Source organism: Myotis myotis, unplaced genomic scaffold, assembly GCF_014108235.1.
Source record: "Myotis myotis isolate mMyoMyo1 unplaced genomic scaffold, mMyoMyo1.p scaffold_m19_p_31, whole genome shotgun sequence".
Classification (NCBI taxonomy): Eukaryota; Metazoa; Chordata; class Mammalia; order Chiroptera; family Vespertilionidae; genus Myotis; species Myotis myotis.
Window position 1 is genome coordinate 1,821,242 of NW_023416337.1, and position 24,696 is coordinate 1,845,937.

Sequence of the window (24,696 nt, forward strand, 5' to 3'; positions counted from 1 at the left end):
TATTGTAAATAACGCTGAGATGAACATAGGGGGCATATGTTCTTCCCAATTGTGTTTCTGGTTTCTTCAGATAAATTCCCAGAAGTAGAATCTCTAGGTCATAAGGCAGTTCCATTTTTAATTTTTTGAGGAAACTCCATACTGTTTTCCACAATGGCTGCACTAATCTGCATTCCCACCAGCAGTGCACGAGGGTTCCCTTTTCTCCACATCCTCGACAGCACTTGTTTGTTGATTTATTGATGTAGCCATTCTTACAGGTGTGAGGTTATAGCTCATTGTGGTTTTAATTTGCATCTCTCTGGTGATCAGTGACCTTGAGCATCTTTTCATATGTCTATTGGCATCTGTACGTCCTCTTTGGAGAGGTGTCTATTCAGGTCCTCTGCCCATGTTTTAATGGATTGTGTGTTTTTAGGTGTTGATTTTCTAAGTGTATACGCTTTCCAAAAGGAACGAGGTCACGATGCCAAGTTCGGGCTGCAAGGAACAGGCGTCCTGAATGTGTCCTAGCTGCACAGTGCCCCCTCTCCACCCCCCGACCCTCCGCCCTGCAGCGTTCGGGGCGGGGCTGCGGGGCCTTAAATGAGGCACAGGTCCCAGAGAGCAGGGCTGCCCGCAGTCAGGCAGCCTGGTGTGATGAACCAAACACAAACACAAAGGAAAGGCAGCTCAGCTCCTTCAGGGCTGTGATGTCCTCCTCCGCTGTCACCTCAGTCCACAGTCCCCCAGGCTCCCATAGGCCCGCCCCAGGCAAGGCACCCCAACTGACCTGCTGGCTGCTCCCAGTCTGGAGGCTCTGCCTGGCCAGGGGGAAAGCCACCTCCTTTCCTTCCTGAAATCAGGTGTGAGGAATTGGGGGGCTAGGGGGGAGCGGGAGGCAGGCTGCACTGCACCCTTAACCCATGACCCTGGCTGCCATTTTCTTTCTGGGGAGGCCAGGGCCAGTCACGTGCGGGAGGCTGAGCAGCAGGTGCTAGGCCTGTCTCTGACGACTGAGCTCACCAGAGAGAACCAGCAGGGACAGCTGGTTTCTTCTAAAATCCAACAGGCGATGTTTTATTCAATTAGAAAAGAATGGGGTAAGAGAAAAACTCCAAGTTTCTTCTCACTAATTTTATTTAGATCTGATCAATTTCACTTAGAATATCTATGCAATCATTTTTCAGTGTGAGATGCACGTGTGTGTGTGTGTGTGTGTGTGTGTGAACCCTCTAAGGGTTACTTGTATAACTTCGCATTTTGGGTCTATAGAAATAATTTTATTTTCATATTGCAGCACAGTAGACTTACAATCAACATTATTCCTGAAGTGCAGTATATACATTATTCACATCAAAAACTAAGAACAGAAAGCTTCATATGCAGGAAATGTCTTAGAATGCCTACCTACTTTTGGATCTGTTTTGACGGGACACTAGCTTACACTCTGGCTGAGTGGCATTACAGTGGGACAAGTGCACATGGGCCGCCTCCAGGGGCGCCGCCGGCTCGCCGCTCCTCGCTTTGGTCACGGAGATCAGGCGCTGAGCCATTCCCAGAAGCACACTGTTACACTCGCACTTCCAAGGCCGCTGTCTGTTCTACTCCCCCTTATAGCGAGGGGATCTTTTCTCCTTAAAAGCCAGAAGACCTTCAAGTCTGTCTTTCGTTGGAATGGTCTAAGAGAAACAAAACATTATGTGATGTGTACCAAACAGTAAAAACTGGGAAAACAGTTTTGACAAGTTTTATCAAAGAAAACGAATTAGAACACAATCTAAAATTTTGAAATCTAGTAGTCATTTGAACAATCCTAATTATGTGTCCAAATTTATTATTCCAATTCCAACTATGGTTTTTCTCCATTTCAAATATACTTTAAAAATTAATAGGCTTTATTTTTTAGACAATTTTAGGTTAGGGTCACACAAAAAATTGAGCCACAGTTCAGAGTTCCCATAGACCAGTGGTCAGCAAACTGTGGCCCCTTGAGTGTGGCTCTTCCACAAAATACCACGTGCGGGCGCGCACGTACAGTGTGATTGAAACTTTGTGACCACACTCAAGAGGCCAAAGAGCCACATGTGGCTCGTGAGCCGCAGTTTGCCGACCACTGCCATAGACTCCCTCAGGACCCCAACCATACTCTAATATTAATACCTTGCCTGACTGTGGTACATTTGTTACAACTGATGAAACCAACATCCACATATTATTATTAACTGAAGCCCAGAGTTTGCATTAGGGCTCACCGAGTGGCATCTTTCATGGACTCTGACAATGTACATGCGGATCCTCCATACAGTGCCCTACAGAAACGTTCCCGCTTTAAACATACCGGGCGGCCCGCAATTCATCCCTGCCCGACCCTCTGCCTCTTCCAGAATGGCACATGGTTGAAAGCATGCAGTGTGCAGCCTTTTAGGTGGAAGTCCTGCACTTAGCAATCCGCATGACAGTTTCTTATGCCTTTCTGTGGCAGGGCAAGTCATGTCCTGTTATCGTGGCTAATACTCCACTGTCGGGGCCCCACAGTCTACCCATCGCCTCCCGAAGGCCATCTGGGCATTGCAAGTAACGCTGCCCTGGACATGGTGCAGGCTTTGTGTGGACGGAAGTCTCAGCTCGCCTGCTTAAACACATTCTGCTGGACCGCAGGGTCAGACGGCTTCACTTTGTAAGAAATGGCCAAATCGTAGCTCATTTTTATTTACATTTCTTAATGACATATGTTAAGGATCTTTTCGTCTGCTCATTTGTCGTCTGTACATCTACTCTGGGGAGGTCTGTGTTCAAATCTCTTACCCACCTTTCAACGAGTTATTTTCTTGTTGCTGAGTTTTAAGTTCTTTGGGAGTTTAGACACACACCCTTCATAACTGTTTTGCAAAGATTCCGCCCACCCGCCACCCCCGTCCCCGCAGACTGCAGCTTGTCTTTTTATTCTCTTTGCTGTGCCTTTTGAAGAGTATTCATTTTAATAAAGTCAAACATGATTTTTTCCTCTCATTTTTACACTTCTGGTGGTATATCTAAAAAGTCACTGATATATAGGTCATGTTGTGAAGAAGTGAAATCTTAATAATATTAAATCCTACTATCCATAAACATGGGCCATCTCTCCATTGACTTAGATCTTTTTTTTTTAATGTATCTTTATTGGTTTCAGAGAGGAAAGGAGAGGGAGATATAGAAACATCAATGATGAGAGAGAATCATTGATCGGCTGCCTCGTGCACGCCCCCACAGAGGATTAAGCCTGCAACCCGGGCATGTGCCCTGACCAGGAATGGAACTGTGATCTCCTGGTTCAAAGGTCAATACTCAACCACTGAGCCACTCCAGCCAGGCTTACTTAGATTTTGATTTTTCACCAGTTTTGTAGTTTTCCTTCTATAGACCTTGCAAATACTTTGTCAGATTTATACCCAAGTATTTTTTTTTTTTGCTAATGTAAATAATCTTGTGCTTTTAATTTAAAATTCTTCATTGCTGGTATACAGGGAAGCAACTTACTTTTGTATATATTAACCCCATGTTATGCAATCTTGCTGTACTTGCTAATGAGTTAGTATGATTTTTTGGTTGATTCTTTGGGGTTTTCTACATAGGCAATCATGTAATATATAAATACAGTTTTATTTCCTCCCTCCCAATCTGTACAACTTTCATTTCTTTTTGTCTTATTCTATTAGCTAGAACTTCTGGTAGATGCTAAAAAGAAGTGGTAAGAGGGTACATCCTTGCCCTATTCCTTATCATCTATCCTATCTAATAAAAGAGAAACATGGTAATTGGCGTACGACCGCTACCCTTCCCATTGGCTAATCAGGTCGATATGCAAATTAACTGCCAGCCAAGATGGCGGCCAGCAGCCAGGCAGCTTGAAACTAACATGAGGCTTGCTTGCTTCAGTGACGGAGGACTCCAACGTTCCCTGCCTGCCTCTGCAGGCCTCTGAGCTGGCAGTTTGAAACATAGTTACAAAAATAGAAGCTAAACAAAACCCCAGAAACCAGCTTTCAGTTAGCCGGGATCTCAGACTTGGATGATACAGAGTTTCGATTGTAGAACCTAAACAAACCAGATACCTGCTTTCAGGACCGGAGGCCTAAGAGCTGGAGCCTCAGAACTAAAGCTGGCTCAGAATAAAAAATAAATAAATAAAGGAGCAGTTGGGAGCTTCAGTCCCAGCCTGAAAACAGCCCTCAGCCCCTCACCCAGACTGGCCAGGTACCCCAGTGGGGACCCCCACCCTGATCCAGGACACCCTTCAGGGCAAACCAGCCAGCCCCCACCCATGCACCAGGCCTCTATTCTATATAGTAAAAGGGTAATATGCCTCCCAGCACCGGGATCAGCGGAGCCGCGAGGTCTCCCGGCACCGGGATCAGCATGATAGGGGGAAGCGCCCAAACCCCCTGATCGCCCTGTGGCTCTGTGTGTGACAGGGTGCGGGGCCACAACCTCCCTATTGGCCCTGCTCTGTTCCTAACAGAGGAAGGCGCCCCAACCCCCTGATCGGCCCTGTTCTGTGCCTGATAGGGGGAGCTCCCCAACCCCCTGATGGGCCCTGCTCTGTGTGTGACGGGGTGGCGCCGCAACCTCCCCATCGACCCTGCCTTGAGTGTGACAGGGGATGGCGCCCCAATTCCCCAATCGGCCCTGCTCTGAGCCTGACCAGGGGCTGCACCTAGGGATTGGGCCTGCCCTCTGCCACCCGGGAGCAGGCCTAAGCCAGCAGGTCGTTATCTCCCGAGGGGTTCCAGACTGCGAGAGGGCACAGGCCGGGCTGAGGGACCCCCCCTCCCCCACGAGTGCACAAATTTTTGTGTCCCGGGCCTCTAGTATATATATAAAAGCCTAAGCGACCATTTGACCCATAGCTATGACATGCACTGACCACCAGAGGGCAGACACTCAATGCACAGATATGGAAACATGGAACAGACTGATGAATTTCAGAGGGAAGGGGGGAGGATAGAGGGTGGGAAGAGATTACCAAAGATCTTATATTCATACCAGAGGCCTGGCGCATGAATTCGTGCACCTGTGGGGTCCCTTGGCCTGGCCTGCGGGGATTGGGCCGTAACCGGCAGTCCGACATCCCCCGAGGGGTCCTGGATTGCAAAAGGGTGCAGGCCAGGCTGAGGGATCCCACTGGTGCACAGACTCTAGTTAAATATATTAGCTGTAGGTTTCTGTAGACATTCTTATTAAGTTGAGAAAGCTCCCCTCTAATCATAATTTGCTGAGAGTTTTTAATCATGAATGGGTGTTGGATTTTGTCAAATGCCTTTTCCTCATCTGTTAATATAATTGTATTTCTCCTGCTTAGTCTATTGATGTGGTGGATTACATTAATTGATTTTCAAGTGTTGAATGAGCCTTGCTTATCTGGTTATGGCATATAATTCTTGTTATACATTGTTGGATTTGATTTGCTAATACTTCGTTGAGAATTTTTATATCTATGTTCATCAGAAATAGAAGTCTGCAGTTTTCCTTTTTTTGTAATTTCTTTTGTTTGTGTAACAAGGCAATACTGCTCTCATAGAATAAGTTTCAGAAAGCGTTTCTTCTACTTCTATTTTCTGAAAAAGACCTGATATAATTTCTTCCTTAAATGTCAGAAAGAATTCACCAGTGAACCCACCTGGGTCTGGTGCTTCCTATTTTGGAAGGTTAATTATTGATTTAATTTCTTTAACAAACATACTACTCAGATGATTTTTCCTTGTGCAAATTCTGGTATTTTGTGTATTTCAAGGAATTGGTCCATTTTATCTAGGTTATCAGATTTTTGGGCAAAGAGCTGTTGATAGTATTCCTTTATTCTTCTTAGTGTCCATGGGATCTGTAGTGATGGTCCTTCTTGCATTTCTGATGTTGGTAATTTTTATCTTCTCTCTTTTATCCTTGGTTGCCTGGCTAGAAGTTTATAAATATTATAGAGTTTTACAAAGAACCAACTTTTGGTTTTGTTGATCTCTTTCTATTGTTTTTCTATTTTCATTGATTTCTGCTCTAAAGTTTATTTTTTCTTCTGCTTAATTTACATTTAACTTGCTCTTAATTATAAAGTAGGAACTTACTTAGATATTTCTTCTTTTCTAATATATGCATTCAATGCTACAAATTCTCTCAAAGCAATTACTTTCAATGCATTCCCACAAATTTTGGTAAATTTCATTTTCATTTTGATTCAGTTCAGCAACATCTGAATTTCTCTTGAAACTTCTTCTTTGACACATGTGTCTTGCTTAACCTTCATTAAAGATTAAAACCCACCATTGAAAAGTGGGATTTTCCACCTATATTTCTAGTTCAATTCCACTGTGGTCTGGCAGAATACTTGGTATGATTTCTGTTCCCTTACGTTTGTTAAGGTGTGATTTGTGGCCAAATATGCTTTTAGACTTTTTCTTTGGCCTCAGAGGCTCTGTACAAGGCTATAGTTCACCGCACTCACGGCATGTGCTCACCAACAACAGGTGGTGGTTTCCACGCGCCCAGGCAGAGTACCTCCACCCATGCTCCTTCCATGACCACCGTCTAATGGAGGCTGAGGCAGTTTCTAATTCTCAGGAAAGGCAAGACAAAGCGCTTTTGCTACTTTAGGTGCTCTAAAACAATTACATCTTTCAGAAAAACAGAAGGGAAGATGAACGGGAGGAAGGGGGCGGGGGAGACAAGGGAGGAAGGAAGGACCGTTTGTTCCTCTACAGAAAGCCCCAATAATTTGTGTACAAAACAGGAAACTGGGTACTTGAATTAGGGCCAGGGAAGGCTGCGAATGCCAGGAAAAGCAGTGAGTCTTCAACACCTATGTTCCGCAGCAGGCACCTGCTCACGCTGCCCGCCTCCCACCTCTACACTGCACCTGCAGTGAGGGGTCCAGTCACACCCACAAGAAAAACCTGAGTCAGAGAGACAGCTCTAGCACAAATGGTACTAAACTGTTCTAAGAGTTTTCTAAATTATGTAGATAAGAGTCATTAGTCTGTGAACAGAATCAACCAAAAGAGCTGGAAACAGTCAAATAGAAACCATTTTAACATTTGTGTGGCTTCGGAGTGAGTGTGACCTTGCTCAGCCATGTATAATTCATCTGACTTACACCGAAGGCACTGACTGTGACTGTGTTACATACCTGAGCATAGCAAGCTTCTTCTATGGCCAACCCTGTTACTAAATCGACCTGAGGATAAAAGCATAATTCACGTCAGCAGGAATTCCTTTTTAAAGCACGGGATACTCAATGTAAATCAAACTCACACCCTATCCCCAGCTGTAAGGTGGCAAATCGCAAGGAAGACCAGCAGGGGGACTCTGGAACCGAGGCCTGGTTCAGGTCGGCCTCCACCACGGGGGAGCTGTGAGGCCCTGGGGCGGTATTTCACCTCCCTGTGCGTGAGAGGCGCCTGCACGGGGGCTCACTCAGCTCCTACCAAGCAAGGGTGCTGTGAGGGTGAGACGAACTAATGCGGGTGAGGACGCTATAAGGTGCATAGACACACAGGCAGAACTCCGAGACGCTGCGGGCTCGGCTCCAGTTCACAGCGATAAAGCACATGCCACAGTAAAGTCACACGGTTTTGGTTTCCCTCCACAGATAAAAGTTGTGTTTACACTACACTGTAGTCCATTAAGTGTGCAACAGCACTATGTCTAAGGCAACATTTCTTAGTTAAAACATATTTTACTGCTAAAAATGCTAGCCATCACCTAAGGCTTCAGTGAGTCCGCGTGTCTGTGCTGTTGGAGGGTCTTGCCTGGTTGTTGATGGAAATGCAATTATCTGTTAAGCACAATAAAGTGCAATAAAATGAGGTGTGTGTGTGGGGGGGGGGGGGGGTGTATGTGTGTGAGACGGCCAGGGCACACAGCCAGGGTTACATAAGGTGTTTGCTATTAAATATTGTTACTATTATGTAAGAATTTTAAAAACCAATCAAGTACTTTGTAAATGTTAAAAACTGCGTTATTGCTAACAAATTCAATTTCTTTTTACTGCTAGGAAGCCCAGGATAATACAGTGGGCTCTGGATATGCAAGGAATAAGCATCTTTCTTAAAAACTCCATCATTTAACCAAAATAGAACTGCTGCAAGTGCAAGCCCACGCCAACGGCTGCCTGCCTTGCCCGGCCCAGCCTGGCCTCCACTGCCGTAGCCCCGCCCAGGATGGTCCAGGACACGCCTGGCAGCACCTGCAGGGAGACGCGTGAAGCAGGCAGCACCTAGGAGTGCAAGGTGCAGAGCCAGGCGCCCCATGCGTGTTCGCTATCAAGGTGCCGGCACTGAGAATGCGCAGAAGGCCCTTTGCTCTGGTTCTCCATGGACTACAGTCAGGAAGTCTAGTAACTCAGTGGGAAAACCACAAGCTGTGCGGCCATCAGAGAAATCACCGAATTCTGTGATTATGATAAGTTCACTAACACCTATTTGCAGAATTAAACGAGTATTATGCTAAGTGAAATAAGTCAGTCAGAGAAAGGCAATGAACACAATAAACTGATGAACAAAACAGACCCAGAGACACAGAAGCATAGAACAGACTGTGGAATCTCAGAGGGAAGGCGGGGGGTGGGGGTTGGGAAGAGATTAACTAAAGACCTTGCATGCATATATGCACAGCCCATGGACACAGACAATAGTGCGGTGAAGGCCTGGGGTAGGGGTGGGGGGTGGGTGGAGGGGGTCAATGGGGAAAAAAAGGGACATCTGTAATATTTTCAACAATAAAGATAAAATAAAATAAAAAGAATCTCAGTAGCTTTCAGTAACAGTGGCATTGAAACAGCTATATTTTAGAACATTAAAATATAATGTAGAAGTCTAAAGATGGTTCATTTAAATTAAATCTCCATTACCTACTCCAACAAAACTCAACCATTAAGTAACTTACCTCCATCCCCTGATTAATTGCTAATTTTGCCACTCGCATTGCAACAGGTCCCTAAAATTAAAATTAAAAAAACAGATTTAATCACTATCTATGCCAGTGGTCGGCAAACTCATTAGTCAACAGAGCCAAATATCAACAGTACAACGATTGAAATTTCTTTTGAGAGCCAACATTTTTAAACTTAAACTATATAGGTAGGTACATTGTTATTAACTTAATTAGGGTACTCCTAAGGCTTAGGAAGAGCCACACTCAAGGGGCCAAAAAGCCACATGTGGCTTGCGAGCCGCAGTTTGCCGACCACAGATCTATGATAATTATGCTATATATCTCAACAGAATCTAAAGGTTCCCATTGCTGGATCCGAGGCCGGGAGGCAGCCATGGCTGTTCAGAGGCAGCTGATGGGCAGAAGTCTCTCTAGGAGCCCTGCGAGGCCTTAGGCAGGAAACGGAGCAGCTCCCCTCCACGTGCGTGTGGCGTGCGCTGCAGCCTCCATAGGATGCAGCTGGCAGGCTGCGCGCTGGGAGGTCGCATGGGACTTACCTTTCTCCAGCAAATCTCCCTGGAAGTTAAGAAAAAAGGAAAGGAGACAGCGTGTTGGACAGGACACCACAGCCGCTGGAGTGTGACGGTGTCCTCCACATTGTCAGACATCCATCCCCATGGGGGTGGCGCAGTGTTTCAGACACGGGCTGTCTCCTCCAAGGGCCTGGAGAACTAACCACGATGGTGACCTACAGCGGAACGGGCCTCAGCCAGGGCCCAGCGTCCCAGGAAGTCCCTCGGATGTGAGGGTCACGAGGAAGAACAGGGTGTCCCGGGAGAAGGAAAGCAGGACTCGTGTCCCGGAAGCCCCCAGCCCTGAGACTCAGCTGGTGATGCACCCAGGCTTAGAACTCAATGGCCTGTTGTGAAACGTTATTTGAATGACAATGAAAGGGAGGCTCTAAGTAACAGGGACAGAAGGACCCCAGGGCGTGGGGGGCTGGACCAAGTCTATCTGGAAGAGGCTCTCCTCCTCCTCCTCCTCCTCCTCAGGGCGCTGGAGGCGCTCGCCAGCCACCCCCCCTCCCCCCCCCCACCCTGGGCCCAGGCTACAAATCTTCCAGCAGGATCTGCACCCTGGTGCGCACACAGAAGTGCTCTTTAGGAAACATCAGCTCATTTATTTTTACACCAGTGCTCCCCTCACTGAGCGCCCCCCCCCCTCGGGCTGGGCCGGCTGCTGGCCAGCGTGCTCCCAGGGCCGCCAGGCTCTGCCGCAGCCACACCCTGGCCAGCAAGGCTCAGGGAACCGGAAAGGCTTAGATACCGGCTGGTTGGCTTAGCTGCTCTCCCAGATACTAAACCAATGCCTCTCCTCTAGATAAGCCTTTTTCTCAGACAGGAAAATGGAAGTGACATCCAATACAGAAATCAACTGGAAATAGGAAGTTCAGAGAAGCTTTCTAGTTATTTGGAAGAGTCACCTTTCAGTGACAAAGACCATAAAATAAAGATGACCCCCCCGCCCCCAATGGCTATGTAACTTCTGCATCTGGCGTCAGTTAGGCATCTGCTGATGTCACTCAGCATCATCGTTTCTGCCACTCGTGTTCTCAGAGGCCGGTCCCCAGGCGCCACAGGAGGCCCGCGGTGCTCCCATGTGGAGCATGGGGTGCACAGCAGCCGGGGCGGGAAAGTGGGGGGGACCGCACAGGGGGAGCTGAGGACAGTGACGGCACCAACGCCCCGAGGGTCTCGGAGACTGACGATTCTGGAGCGGGAGACTGACGATTCTGGAGCGAGAGGACCCGGGACGCAGGGTGGGGCTCTGGAGAGGAGCTGAACTCCATCCAGCCGGAGTACCTATCAGGACTGGGACCAGGCCACAGCCTGCTCAAGCGCCGGATTTACCTGACGGGTTGGTCATGAAGGTGGAAGCCAAGGGCAGTCAGCTAACATTTAAACTATGACTTCTGATACCTGTACCTTTAATCCCTCTAAAGGTAGACATTTCCCTAAAATTTTTGAGAAATATAATTACTGAAGTAACAGTGAGTGTCTTTTTTTTTCTTAACAGCAATAACAGTCTTTTCTATTTGCTCCCTCTCCATCGATTCAGAGTGTAAGGCTCTGTTGCCTTCCATGGGGAACAAATTATCTGAGGGCCCTGTTCTGAGAGAGCTTAGAGCTCACATGCTAATCGAGGAGGACTGAAGCAGTACCAGCACCAGCCCCTGACAGCCCCTGGGACAAGTGTGTCACCTCATAGCCCTGGGACAGCTGTGTCACCTCTGACAGCCCTGGGATGGGTGTGTCACCTCTGACAGCCCTGGGATGGGTGTGTCACCTCTGACAGCCCTGGGATGGGTGTGTCACCTCATAGCCCTGGGACAGGTGTGTTACCTCTGACAGCCCTGGGAGAGGTGTGCCACCTCTGACAGCCCTGGGGATAGGTGTGCCACCTCTGACAGCCCTGGGGATAGGTGTGTCACCTCTGACAGCCCTGGGGATAGGTGTGTCACCTCTGACAGCCTGGGACAGGTATGTCACCTCTGACAGCCCTGGGACAGGTGTGTTACCTCTGACAGCCCTGGAGACAGGTATGTCACCTCTGACAGCCCTGGGACAGGTATGTCACCTCTGACAGCCCTAAGACGGGTGTGTCACCTCATAGCCCTGGGACAGGTGTGTTACCTTTGACAGCCCTGGGACAGGTGTGTCACCTCTGACAGCCCTGGGGATAGGTGTGTCACCTCTGACAGCCCTGGGACCAGTGTGTCCCCTCTGACAGCCCTGGGACAGGAGTGTCACCTCACAGCCCTGGGACAGGTGTGTCACCTCATAGCCCTGGGACAGGTGTGTCACCTCTGAAAGCCCTGGGGCAGGTGTGTCACCTCATAGCCCTGGGACAGGTGTGTCACCTCTGACAGCTCTGGGGATAGGTGTGTCACCTCTGACAGCCCTGGGGATAGGTGTGTTACCTCTGACAGCCCTGGGGACAGGTGTGTCCCCTCTGACAGCCCTGGGACAGGTGTGTCACCTCCTAGCCCTGGGACAGGTGTGTCACCTCCTAGCCCTGGGACAGGTGCGTCACCTCTGATAGCCCTGGGACAGGTGTGTCAACTGACAGCCCTGGGGCAGGTGTGTCAACTCTGACAGCCCTGGGACAGGTGTGTCACCTCTGACAGCCCTGGGACAGGTGTGTCACCTCATAGCCCTGGGACAGGTGTGTCACCTCTGATAGCCCTGGGGACATGGGTGTCACCTCTGACAGCCCTGGGACAGGTGTGTCACCTCTGACAGCCCTGGGACAGGTGTGTCACCTCTGACAGCCCTGGGACAGGTGTGTCACCTAGCCTGGGACAGGTGTGTCCCCTCTGACAGCCCTGGGACAGGTGTGTCACCTCATAGCCCTGGGACAGGTGTGTCACCTCTGACAGCCCTGGGGCAGGTGTGTCACCTCATAGCCCTGGGACAGGTGTGTCACCTCTGACAGCTCTGGGGATAGGTGTGTCACCTCTGACAGCCCTGGGGCAGGTGTGTCACCTCATAGCCCTGGGACAGGTGTGTCACCTCTGACAGCCCTGGGACAGGTGTGTCACCTCTGACAGATCTGGGACAGGTGTGTCACAGCAGGCCTGGCCTTTTTCTGACAGCAAAGGACTCCAGGAACACATTCTGACACTGGAAGTAAAGCTCCCAGCAAATGCGAGGGGTTCTTGAAAGGGAGAGCACGCGAGTCCCAAGGAATCCGTGACCCCAAATAGACTGCGTCTGTTTGCATTAGGTGAGGGAGTTCACAAGGAATTTTTGACTCCAGAAATGGGTAGGGGTGTCACACCTGGTGCTCCCCTGGGGATAAAGAGGAGTCGCTAACTGTTTATATAACAAGACCCTCTCGGCTGGGAAGTCCTGGCATGAGATGAACATGCCTGTGACACACCTCACAGTGAGCAGCGTGTCCTCGGCCTCCTCTGTCTGCAGGTTAGCTCTGTGGCTGCCAATGCTAACCCAGCGCAGCAACTAGCTCTAGCTCTGCGCTGCCAATGCTAACCCAGCGCAGCAACTAGCTCTAGCTCTGCGCTGCCAATGCTAACCTAGCACAGCAACTAGTTCTAGCTCTGCGCTGCCGATGCTAACCTAGCACAGCAACTAGTTCTAGCTCTGTGGCTGCTGATGCTAACCCAGAACAGCAACTAGTTCTAGCTCTGCGCTGCCAATGCTAAACCAGCACAGCAACTAGTTCTAGCTCTGCGCTGCCAATGCTAACCCAGCACAGCAACTAATTCTAGCTCTGAGCTGCCGATGCTAACCTAGCACAGCAACTAGCTCTAACTCTGTGGCTGCCATGGACTTCTCTACTTGGAAAGCAAGCTAAGGACGTTAAGGCTGTGTGAAATGATCGTTGTCTGTTAGTTAGCTATAAAGTTACCTAAAAAGAGGAAAAAGGAAGGGGGATGGGAGGTACCTGAGGTAAGAACTCTCTCGCCAGGTCTAAGGCCTTTCTATAGGCAGCATCGCCCTCCTGGTTCTGCTCTAGGACATGGCTGACCAAGCCCACTGCTTTGGCTTCTTGGCCATCGAGCACCCGTGCAGAGAAGATGAGCTCCTTGGCCAGGGACATCCCAATGGCACGTGGCAGGCGCTGCGTCCCCCCTGTGGAATGGAGGAGAGAGAAAATGCAGGCAATGATCTGCTACCCATTAGGTCTAACATTTCAAAATTTCATTTCTTCATTTATAAAAATAAACCAGGGCCATAAGTTTGTATGTCAAAATTAGTAACTGGAAAACTAATTCAATCTTTTAATCTATATATATAAAAGCCTAAGTGACTGTTAGGACCAAACAACTGGAACGATGGGAACGACAGGTCGACCAGTTGCTATGATGTGCACTGACCACCAGGGCAGACGCTCAACGCAGGAGCTGCCCCCTGGTGGTAAGTGCACTCCTACAGCCAACCTCCCGTAGTCCCTCCCCCTGACCGGCTGTGGGGTGATCGGGGGACCCCACCCATGCACAAATTCGTGCACCGAGCCTCTAGTTGGTTTATAAAGTTAACATCAAGAAGCACTTGAGAATCTTCTGTCTTTACTAAGAGACCTGGCACAGACTGCTCTTTGCAGCGCACTGTTGAGCTCCCGAATGGAACCCTGTCCTCACCAGCAGGTAGCAGGTGCACATGGGGCCAGCTCACTGCACCTCGGCCATGCATGGGGGATTGAGGACAGGCCCATCGGCTTAGGTAAAACTCATCAATTCTGAGAAATTCAGCTCATGTGCTTTTAAAGAATCATTTATAGTAAATGACACGTGAACTAATTCTAATTTAATAAACATAAAAGCAGACAGTTACTCATAAAAATGGGCTTGGTGCCAAGTTATTTTTCAGTGTGAGCACTAACTGCCTGACACTGAGGTTGGGAGCTCATTTGAGAGAAAGCACAACAAGAGCAGGCACTATTCTCAAGAGACAAATGAAAAGATGCTCAAAGTCACTGATCATCAGAGAGATGCAAATTAAAACCACAATGAGCTACCGCCTCACAACTGCCAGAATAGCTACCATCAACAAACAACAAGTGCTGGCAAGGACGTGGAGAAGAGGGAACCCTGGTGCACTGCTGGTGGGAATGCAGACTGGTGCAGCCACTGTGGAAAACAGTATGGAGTTTCCTCAAAAAAACTAAAAATGGAACTCCCATTTGACCCAGTGATCCCACTTCTAGGAATATATCCCAAGAAACCAGAAACACCAATCAGAAAGGATATATGCACCCATAGCAGCACAATTTACAATAGCTAAGATCAGGAAACAGCCCCTGTTCCCATCAGCAGATGAGTGGATTAAGAACTGTGGTACATCTACACAATGGAATACTACGCTGCTGTAAAAAGGAAGGAACTCCTACCATTTGCAACAGCATGGATGGACCTGGAGAGCATTATGCTAAGGGAAATAAGCCAGTCAGAGAAAGAAAAATATCACATGATTTCACTTATTTGTGGAATCTAATGAACAAAATGAACTGACCAACAAAATAAGACCCGAAGCATGGAGGCATGGGACAGACTGACACACCTCGACATGGAGTTGGGAGGACGAGAAGAGATAAACCAAAGAACTTACATTCTTATATGCAGAGCCCATGGACACGGGCAATAAGGTGGTGATGACCTGGGCGGGGGAGGTTGGGGGCTGGGTGGAGGGGGGTTAAAGGGGATGAATGGGAGACATCTGTAACACTATCAACAATAAAAATATACTTTAAAATTAAAAAAAAAAATTTTTAAAGAGCAGGCACTATTGGTAGCTTCAATATGAAACAGGGACACTGCTAAGATTCGTCTAAACCTTGTCCTTAGAGTAGCTGTCCAGGCCCTGGTGCCCGGAGACAAGGGCTGGATGATTGCTAAGTTTCAGAGGAAAAAAGGCACACAAGCTCAGTGTCTGGGTTGGCCACAAGTTTACACCCTTTTTCTGTGTTAGTTACCAATGACAATTAAAACAGGAAGGTGATTCCATACAAAAACCAACTTCTGCCTGACAGTGAGCCACAGGACGCCAAGCACCTGGCAGCCGCCCGCACTCACAGCTGCTCCCACCTCTGGACCTTCCAAAGGAAGGAGACATCTCTTCTCACCTCCATCAACAGTGGGGATGGAAAATAAGATCACAAGTTTCAAGAAAGCATGTTCCCTTCGGTAACTCAGGCCATCCCCACCTGTTTCCCAGCCAAAGCTGCTTCATGGGAAGGACGCGGTTTAAGCAACAACATTAAGAACCCTGACCAATACTTAGAAATATGGGTGATTAGGCCCAGCCGGAGTGGCTCAGCAGTTGAGCACTGACCTATGAACCAGGAGGTCACGGTTCAATTCCCGGTCAGGGCACATGTCCTGGTTTTGGCTCGATCCCCAGTGTGAGGCGCACAGGAGGCAGCCAATCAGTGATGCTCTCTCATCATTGATGTTTCTATCTCTCTCTCCCTTCCTCTCTGAAATCAATAAAAATATTTTTTTTAAAAAAAGAAAATATGGGTGATGAAGGCTGATATTTTCAACAGGGATTGCTTTATTTTTAATTTTTATTGATTGATCGGCTGCCTCCCGCACACCCCACACTTGCGATTGAGCCTGCAACCAGGGCATGTGCCCTTGACCAGAATCGAAACCCCGGACCCTTCAGTCCGCAGGCTGACACTCTATCCATTGAGCCAAACCAGCTAGGGCAACAGGGATTTCTTTTTAACATAAACACAAAGAATATGGCTTCTGGAAAATGCAGTCATTATTCACTACGTTTACACTGCCCAAGCAGCCAGAAATGGTGAGTCCATAAGTATTTTACTCAATATGGCAGAAAATGTCTGAAAAAACGTGAAGCACTGACAAATGTAAATCTAACTGTAAGCAATGCTGTTGCTCAGAGCAGTGAAGGCAGATCTGAGAACTTAGGGGCAAGCTGCATGGAGAAGGTATTACGGTGCTTCCAAGCACGCTGATGAGAAGAGGGATATAAACGATGCAACCGGAGAGCAATGGCTACTCCTGCAGCTGCTGGAATGCAGGAAACTGAGGAACTTACCGACACAGTCACCATGACAAGCACAGCATTAGGGAATTATTCCTCTTGGTGTTCTGTACAGAGTTTAATGTAGATTGGTCACCCTCAATGGTCATTGTTCATATGGCACTTTTTATTCAGCTGAAACTCAATATTTTGCAAGTCCATAAAGCTTAAGCTCATTTATCATATCATTTTGCTTCTACTAGCACATCCTCCAGGAATGAGGATTTTTGTAATTAACAAAACAACAGCCATAAAACTAACAGCAGGAAACAGACGCACTCCCTTGAGCTGAACGCCACACATTTCCGTGCTTTCCTTTCTTTTTTCTTTTTTTGTGTGCTTTTCTTAAAGAACTAAATGCTGGGGGCCATGTGTCAGGGTGAGAGGCAAGTGCTTTCTGCTGAAAACAAAGCATCATGGGATCTGGGGGAAATTCTCACCTGGGTCACCAACGGACACTGCACCCAAGACATGGCCCTGGTGGCTGCCATCAAGAGCCATCTACCCAGGCTCTTCATGTAGTGGAATCGTACGGCACTTGGAAGGGCTACTCCTCTCAGCCGGTCCTCCGGTCCACCCAGCTTGTGGCCTGCATCAGAACTCCCTTCTTTTGCAAGGCTGAGTGACAGTCCATCGTATGGATGTGCTGCGTCCTGTGGATTCACTCGCTGAGACAGGGGGCTGCTTCCACCTTTTGGCTACTAGGTGCAAAGCTGCTATGGATATGTGTGTACGATTGTTTGAAACCTGCTTTCAGTTCTTTTGCTTCGACAGCCAGAGCAGAACTGCTGGATCCTAGAGGAGTTCCATGTTTCCTTTTCTGAAGAACAGCCACACTGTTTTCCTTAGCAGCTGCACCATCTACATTCCCGTCAAGAGGGCACGATGCTCCAGTTTCGCCATAGTCACACCCGTTACTCTCTGTGGTTTTGTTTTAATAGCAGCCACCCTGTGGGGTGAAGTGGCACCTCAGTGTGGTTCTGATTTGCATTTCCCCAAAACTCCTGATATTGTCATGTGTTATCAGATATTTGTATCTTCTTTTTTGGAGAAAAGTCTACTTAAGTCCTTGGCCTGTTTTTTAATTGTTTAATCTCATTCTTACTCACATTTTTAAGTTGTAGGAATTCTTTCTATATTCTGAATATTAATTCCTTTTCAGCTAAATAAAGGGTGGGGAATGTCTGGCTCGTCGGATAAGCTCGCAAAATCATTTGGTCTGGCCCTGCCAAGGCATTAGGGGTGAGCTAATTAACTGACCAAATACAGCAGGCCAATTTTTAAGTTGATAGTTTTGTCTGCCCTGCAAATTATGTTCTAAATATCCAAATGGCCGTTGGCAGAGAAAGGGTTTCCCACCCCTGAGCTAAATGATCAGCAAGTATTTCCATGGGTTGCCTTTTCACTCTGCTGACAGTGCTGACGCAGTTTTATTTTGATGAAATCTAACCTGTCTATGTTTTCTCTTGTTGCCTGTGCTTTTGGTGTCAAGTCCAGGAAATCATGGCCAGGTCAACGCCACTTAGCTTTCCCACTGCTTTCTTCTAAGAGTGTTGTAGCTTCCATTCTTACATTAAGGTCCTTGGTCCATTTCTAGGTAATTTTTGTACATGGTGTAAGGAACGGGTCCAGCTTCACCCTTTCCCAGGTGGAAACGCCGTCTTCCCAGCCGTTTTTAGAGAGGGGCCGCCTGAAGCAGTTGCGCGGACACAGGACCGAGCCCACTCCTTCCTAACGTGGTTTCTCAGGAAAACTGCCAGCCCCCCTTCCTCGCGCAGGCAGTTTGCAGAGATCAGAGACTGGTCGCAGAGACTGGTTGGTGGAGTGAAGCCAGCCGCCCGTCTGCCTCCAGTAAGACACAACTTGTGATTTCAAATGTCATAAAAACGAAGTGGCCTGGGGAGAGACAAGATGGCGGCAGAATAGGCAGATGCGTCCCAAGGCTTGTCCCGGAGCAAACAGAATGAGCAGCTGAAACAGATAACATCCACCCCGAATTGGCGAAGCAGACTCAGCTGGTGAGACAGTCTGCAGTCGGGAAGGGCAGAGTTCCCCTGGAAAGGTAAAAACCAGGGTTCTGGGCAGGACAGTTTGCCAGACCTCTGAGCCCAGAGGATCAGGGGGAGACCGCGCGGCATCCAGCCACGTCCCTTGGGACAGGCACAACCGCTGACTCGGGAAAGGAGATCCGCAGGACTGTTGGCGCCGGGGGATTTGAGATCTGGATTCCATAATTATGGAGGACTGAGCCTAAAGGGGGCAGCCTGAAGCACTGACCAGACCATGCAGTGCCGGTAAGAGAGGAGCTCACAGAGACTCAGTCTTCCTCGTTTCTGCGGCCGGCATTTGTTTGTTTGTTTTCACTGAACCCTGTTCATAGGACATTTCGGATACAGACACTCACCCATGCTGAGGAGCGGGAGAAGGTGCGGACGAGTGGAATCTGGGAAGAGGCTGGGGAGAGAAGGGGGTCCAGGAGAGGTGGCAGCAAATTGAGTGCTGAGTCACACCTGAGCCCAGGACCTGGGCAGCCATTTTCTCCTGAGGATATAACACCTCCCTCCAGCCCCCAGGCAAGGAATACAGCCACACCCAGATTCCACCCTGAATGGTATGAAGGATTAAACAAATCTGATTAGTCCCTGGGAGTTAACAGGGTCTGGCCTATAGAGGGGCCTTCAACCCCAGCAAAAGAAAAAAAAAAAAAATCACAGACACTCCAGAAAACGGGGATCTTAAGCCAGCCAAAGGAATGACATTTCAATTTTTCATTTTTATTTTATTATTATTATTTTATTAGCTCTTTTTTTTGCTTTTTTCTTTGTTTCCCTTTTTTTGTTCGTTGCTCTTTTCTTTGTTCTTTTTTGTTTGTTGCTTTATTTTCTACTTCTTTTCACATTATTTTTTCATCACTCAATTTTATTTTATTTTTACTTGTTATTTTTTATTTTTATACCATTTTTTAAATCAACTTTTTTTGTAAATATATTATTTTGTTCCCTTTCTATCTCTTCTTATCCACTCATCCCTTTTCTACCTCTGCTATACTGAAGTGAGGTCCTCCCCATATTTATCCAATTCTTAACCTTATTTCCTGTATATCAGCTCAGCCTCTACAGATTCTGCCCCCACCCTCTTTACTGGGTGTTTGGTGTTTGTATTTGTTTGGCTCTGTGGTGTTTTCTCCATATATATATATATATTTTTTTCTTTTTCTTTTCTCTCCTATCTTTTTTTTCCTTCTCTCTCTCTCTCTCCTCTCTCTCTTCTCTCTCTCTCTCTCTCTCTCTCTCTCTCTCTTTCTCTGATATCATTTGTACTCTCTTTTCTCTCCCCTAATTCTCTTTTCTCAGGTGGTCACTTATACTGGGATTATCGGTGTCGTGAGTACATTCATGCTTTGTTCCCCTTGAGTCATGTCTTGTTAAGGTGAGTTTTATTCTGTCTGGCTAAAGTGCTAGAGAGCAAGCCACATAACCAGACACCTGCAGAGGAGGAGCAGCAACGCGTGCAGCTCACTCCCGTCCAAAGAGCAGCAGCCGTGCAAGCAGCCCACCCCCATCCGAGGAGCAGCAGACTTGCAATCAACCTGTCCAAGTCAAAGGAGCAGTAACCCCACAAGCAGCCCACCACATCAGAAGAACAACAGCAGCATGCAGCCAGCCTCCATTCAAGGAACAGCAGCCACGTGATCAACACACCCTCTGTCTGAGAAACAGCAGCTGTGTGAGAAGCCTCCCCCCACCAGCCAGAGAAGCCACCACGGCTGGAACAACACCAACAGAGGAGCTGCTGCTGAGGAGCAACTGCTACCACAACCACAGCCCGAGGAGCAACCGCAGCCCGAGGAGCCACAGCCACCCAAGGAGCAGCCCCTGAACGACTTAACATCTAGATCTGTCGGTAAGATCAAACATGGGTAGACAAAGAAACCCCCAAAGGAAAGAAGAGGAGGACTCGCCAGAAAAGCAGCTAAGTGAAACAGAGGCATGCAACATGTCAAAAAAAGAATTCAGATTAAGGGTCCTAGAGTGCAAAAATCAGATGGAGGAAAAAATCAACAACTTATGCAAGAATCAAGAAGAAACATATGAAAAAATCAACAACTTATGTAAGAATCAAAAAGAAATGGATGAAAAAATCAATAACTTATGTAAGAACCAAGAAGAAATGAAGAGTAATATAGCTGCAATAAAAAACACCATTGAAAGTTTCAACAGTAGACTAGGAGAAGCGGAGGACCGAATTAGCGAATTAGAAGACAAGGAAACAAAACACACCCAAACTGAACTGCAATTGGAGAAAAAAATTAAAAGACAGGAGGAGAGCCTAAGGGAGCTATGGGACAACATGAAACAAAACAACATACGAATAATAGGGGTGCCAGAACAACAGAAAGAGGAACAAGGGTTAGAAAACCTATTGGAAGAAATAATATCAGAAAACTTCCCTGAGGTGGGAAAGAAAAAAGTCACACAAGCACAGAGAGTCCCAAACAAGATGAACCCGAAAAGACCCACGCCAAGACATATCATAGCTACCATGGCAAATGTTCAGGACAAAGAGAGAATCTTAAAGGCTGCTAAAGAGAGACAGAAAGTTACATACAAGGGATCTCCCATTAGATTATCAAATGATTTCTCAACAGAAACACATCAGGCCAGAAAAGAATGGATGGAAATTTACAAAGTGATGCAAAGCAAAGGACTGAATCCAAGAATACTCTATCCAGCAAGGCTATCATTCAAAATTGAAGGGGAAATAAGAAGCTTCACAGACAAAAAACGGTTAAGGGAGTTTATCACCATCAAGCCAGCAATGCAAGAAATGCTAAAGGGACTGGTGTCAAAAGAAGAAATACAAAGCTCAGAAAGAAAACAGCCACAAAAAATAGGAATGGCTACAAACAAGTACCTTTCAATAATAACTTTAAACGTAAATGGACTAAATGCTCCAATCAAAAGACATTAAGTGGCTGAATGGATAAAACAACATGACCCATATATTTGCTGTCTACAAGAGACCCACCTCAGAATAAGGGACTCACACAGACTGAAAGTGAAGGGATGGAAAAATATCTTTCAGGCAAATGGAAATGAAAAAAAAGCTGGGGTAGCAATACTTATATCAGACAAAATAGACATCAAAGTGAAGGCCATAACAAGAGATGAGGAAGGCCACTTCATAATACTAAAGGGATTGATACAACAAGAAGATATAACCCTGATAAACATATATGCACCCAATGCAGGGAGCACCCAAATACATAAAAAAACTCCTGGAAGATATCAAGGGAGAGATCAACAACAATACAATCATAGTAGGGGACTTTAATACACCACTGACATCACTGGATAAATCCTCTAGACAAAAAATCAGCAAAGAAACAGCAATCCTACATGACTCACTAGATCAGATGGACTTAATTGACATCTTCAGAACATTTTCACCCCAAAGCCACGGAATATACATTCTTCTCAAGTGCACATGGGACATTTTCAAAAATAGACCACATATTGGGTCACAAGCAAAGTCTCCCCAAATTCAAGAAGATTGAAATCATACCAAGCATCTTCTCTGATCACAATGGCATAACATTAGAAATAAACTACAATAAAAACAACCCAAAATACTCAAACACTTAGAAGCTGAATAGCATGTTATTAAATATTGATTGGGTTGCCAATGAGATCAAAGAAGAAATTAAAAACATCCTGGAAACTAATGACAATGAAAACACAACAATCCAAAACCTATGGGACACAATGAAAGCAGTCCTGAGAGGGAAGTTTATAGCCCTACAGGCCTACCTCAAAAAACAAGAAAAAATGGTAGTAAATCATCTAACTCTACATCTCAAAGAATTAGAAAGAGAGCAACAAGAAAACCCCAGAGTGAGCAGAAGGAAGGAGATAATAAAGATCAGAGCAGAAATAAATGACACAGAGACCAAAAAAACAATACATAAACTCAACGAAACCAAGAGCTGGTTCTTTGAAAGGCTAAACAAGATTGATGAACCTCTAGCAAGGCTCACCAAGAAGCAAAGAGAGAGGACCCAAATAAACAAAATCAGAAATGATAGAGGCAAAATAAGAACAGACCCCACAGAAATATAAATGATTGTTAAAAAATACTATGGACAACTCTACTCCAACAAACTAGACAACCTGGAGGAAATGGACATATTCCTAGAAAAATACAACACTCCAAAATTCAATCAGGAAGAATCTAAAAATCTCAATAGACCAATAACTAGGGAAGAAATTGAAGCAGTCATCAAAAAGCTTCCAGCAAACAAAAGCCCAGGGCCAGATGGCTTCACAGGGGAGTTTTACCAAACATTCAAGGAAGAAATAAAACCTATCCTCCTCAGACTACTACAAAAAATTCAAGAGGAAGGAACACTTCCAAGTTCATTCTATGACGCCAGCATCACCCTAATACCAAAACCAGGGAAAGACAACACAATGAAAGAGAATTGCAGGCCAATATCCCTCATGAACATAGATGCCAAAATCCTCAACAAAATCTTAGCAAATTGGATCCAGCAGTACATCAGAAAGATCATACACCATGACCAAGTAGGATTTATCCCAGGGATGCAAGGATGGTACAATATCCGCAAATCAATAAACGTGATACATCACATAAACAAATTGAAAGAAAAAAACCACATGGTCATATCAATTGATGCAGAAAAAGCATTTGACAAAATTCAACACCCATTTCTGATAAAAACTCTCAGCAAGGTGGGAAGAGAAGGATCATACCTCAACATAATAAAAGCCATATATGACAAACCCACAGCCAACATCATACTCAATGGACAAAAACTAAAATCATTTCCCCTAAGAACAGGAACAGGACAGGGATGCCCACTCTCACCACTCCTGTTCGACATAGTACTGGAAGTATTAGCCATTGCAATTAGACAAGAAGAAGAAATAAAAGGCATCCAAATTGGAAAAGAAGTAAAACTGTCCTTATTTGCAGATGCCATGATATTATACATAAAAAACCCTAAAGACTCCATCAAAAAACTATTAGGCTTAATAAATGAATTTGGCAATGTAGCAGGATACAAAATTAATGCCAAGAAATCTAAGGCATTTCTATACACCAATAGTGAACTTACAGAAAGAGAGACTAAAAAAGCAATCCCATTTACCATCGCGCCAAAAAAATTAAGATACCTAGGAATAAACTTAACTAAAGAGGTAAAAGACCTCTGCTCAGAAAACTACAGGACGTTGAAAAAAGAGATAGAGGAAGACATAAACAGATGGAAGAACATACCATGTTCTTGGATTGGTAGAATCAACATTATTAAAATGTCCATACTACCCAAACCAATCTATAAATTCAACGCACTTCCCATTAAAATACCAATGGCATATTTCACAGACCTAGAATGAACTCTCCAAAAATTCATCTGGAATAAAATGACCCCGAGTAGCTACAGCGATCCTGAGAAAGAAGAACAAAGTAGGTGGGATCTCAATACCAGATGTCAAGCTGTATTACAAAGCCACTGTTCTCAAAACTGCCTGGTACTGGCACAAGAACAGACATATAGATCAATGGAATAGAATAGAGAGCCCAGAAATCGGCCCAAACCAATATGCTCAATTAATATTTGACAAAGGAGGCAAGAACATACAATGGAGTCAAGACAGTCTCTTCAATAAATAGTGTTGGGAAAATTGGACAGATACATGCAAAAAAATGAAACTAGACCACCAACTTACACCATACACAAAAATAAACTCAAAATGGATAAAGGACTTAAATGTAAGATGGGAAACCATACAAATACTAGAGGAATCCAAAGGCAACAAAATCTCAGACATATGCCGAAGCAATTTCTTCACTGATACAGCTCCTAGGGCATTGGAAACTAAAGAGAAAATAAACAAATGGGACTACATCAAAATAAAAAGCTTCTGCACAGCAAAAGAAACCATCAACAAAACAATAAGAAAACCTACTGCATGGGAGAACATATTTGACAATGTTATCACCAATAAGGGTTTAATCTCCAACATTTATAGGGAACTCATACAACTTAACAAAAGGAAGATAAACAATCCAATCAAAAAATGGGCAAAGGACCTAAATAGACACTTTTCAAAAGAGGACATTCAAGAAAGCCAAGAGACATATGAAAAAATGCTCAAAGTCACTAATCATCTGAGAAATGCAAATGAAAACAACAATGAAGTACTATCTCACACCTGTC

At 46.0% G+C, this 24,696-nt stretch overlaps 1 protein-coding gene across 10 annotated transcripts in view; it reads right to left on the bottom strand.

The window, feature by feature from the left end:
• Window positions 1–1,240: 1,240 nt before the first annotated feature.
• AUH (AU RNA binding methylglutaconyl-CoA hydratase) overlaps window positions 1,241–24,696 on the bottom strand; it is a 176,369-nt gene continuing 152,913 nt past the window's right edge. For 7 of the 10 annotated variants that reach the window (XM_036302415.1, XM_036302414.1, XM_036302419.1 and 4 more), the window contains 4 exons: window positions 13,348–13,535; window positions 8,893–8,943; window positions 7,136–7,183; window positions 1,568–1,661 (listed from right to left, as the gene is read on the bottom strand). In XM_036302415.1, the coding sequence (XP_036158308.1) occupies window positions 1,584–1,661; window positions 7,136–7,183; window positions 8,893–8,943; window positions 13,348–13,535 (365 nt within the window). In that variant the 3' untranslated portion in view covers window positions 1,568–1,583. Of the gene's footprint in view, window positions 1,662–7,135; window positions 7,184–8,892; window positions 8,944–13,347; window positions 13,536–24,696 lie in introns of those variants that run through there. The other 3 variants (XM_036302412.1, XM_036302413.1, XR_004966653.1) reach the window with 3 other exon arrangements.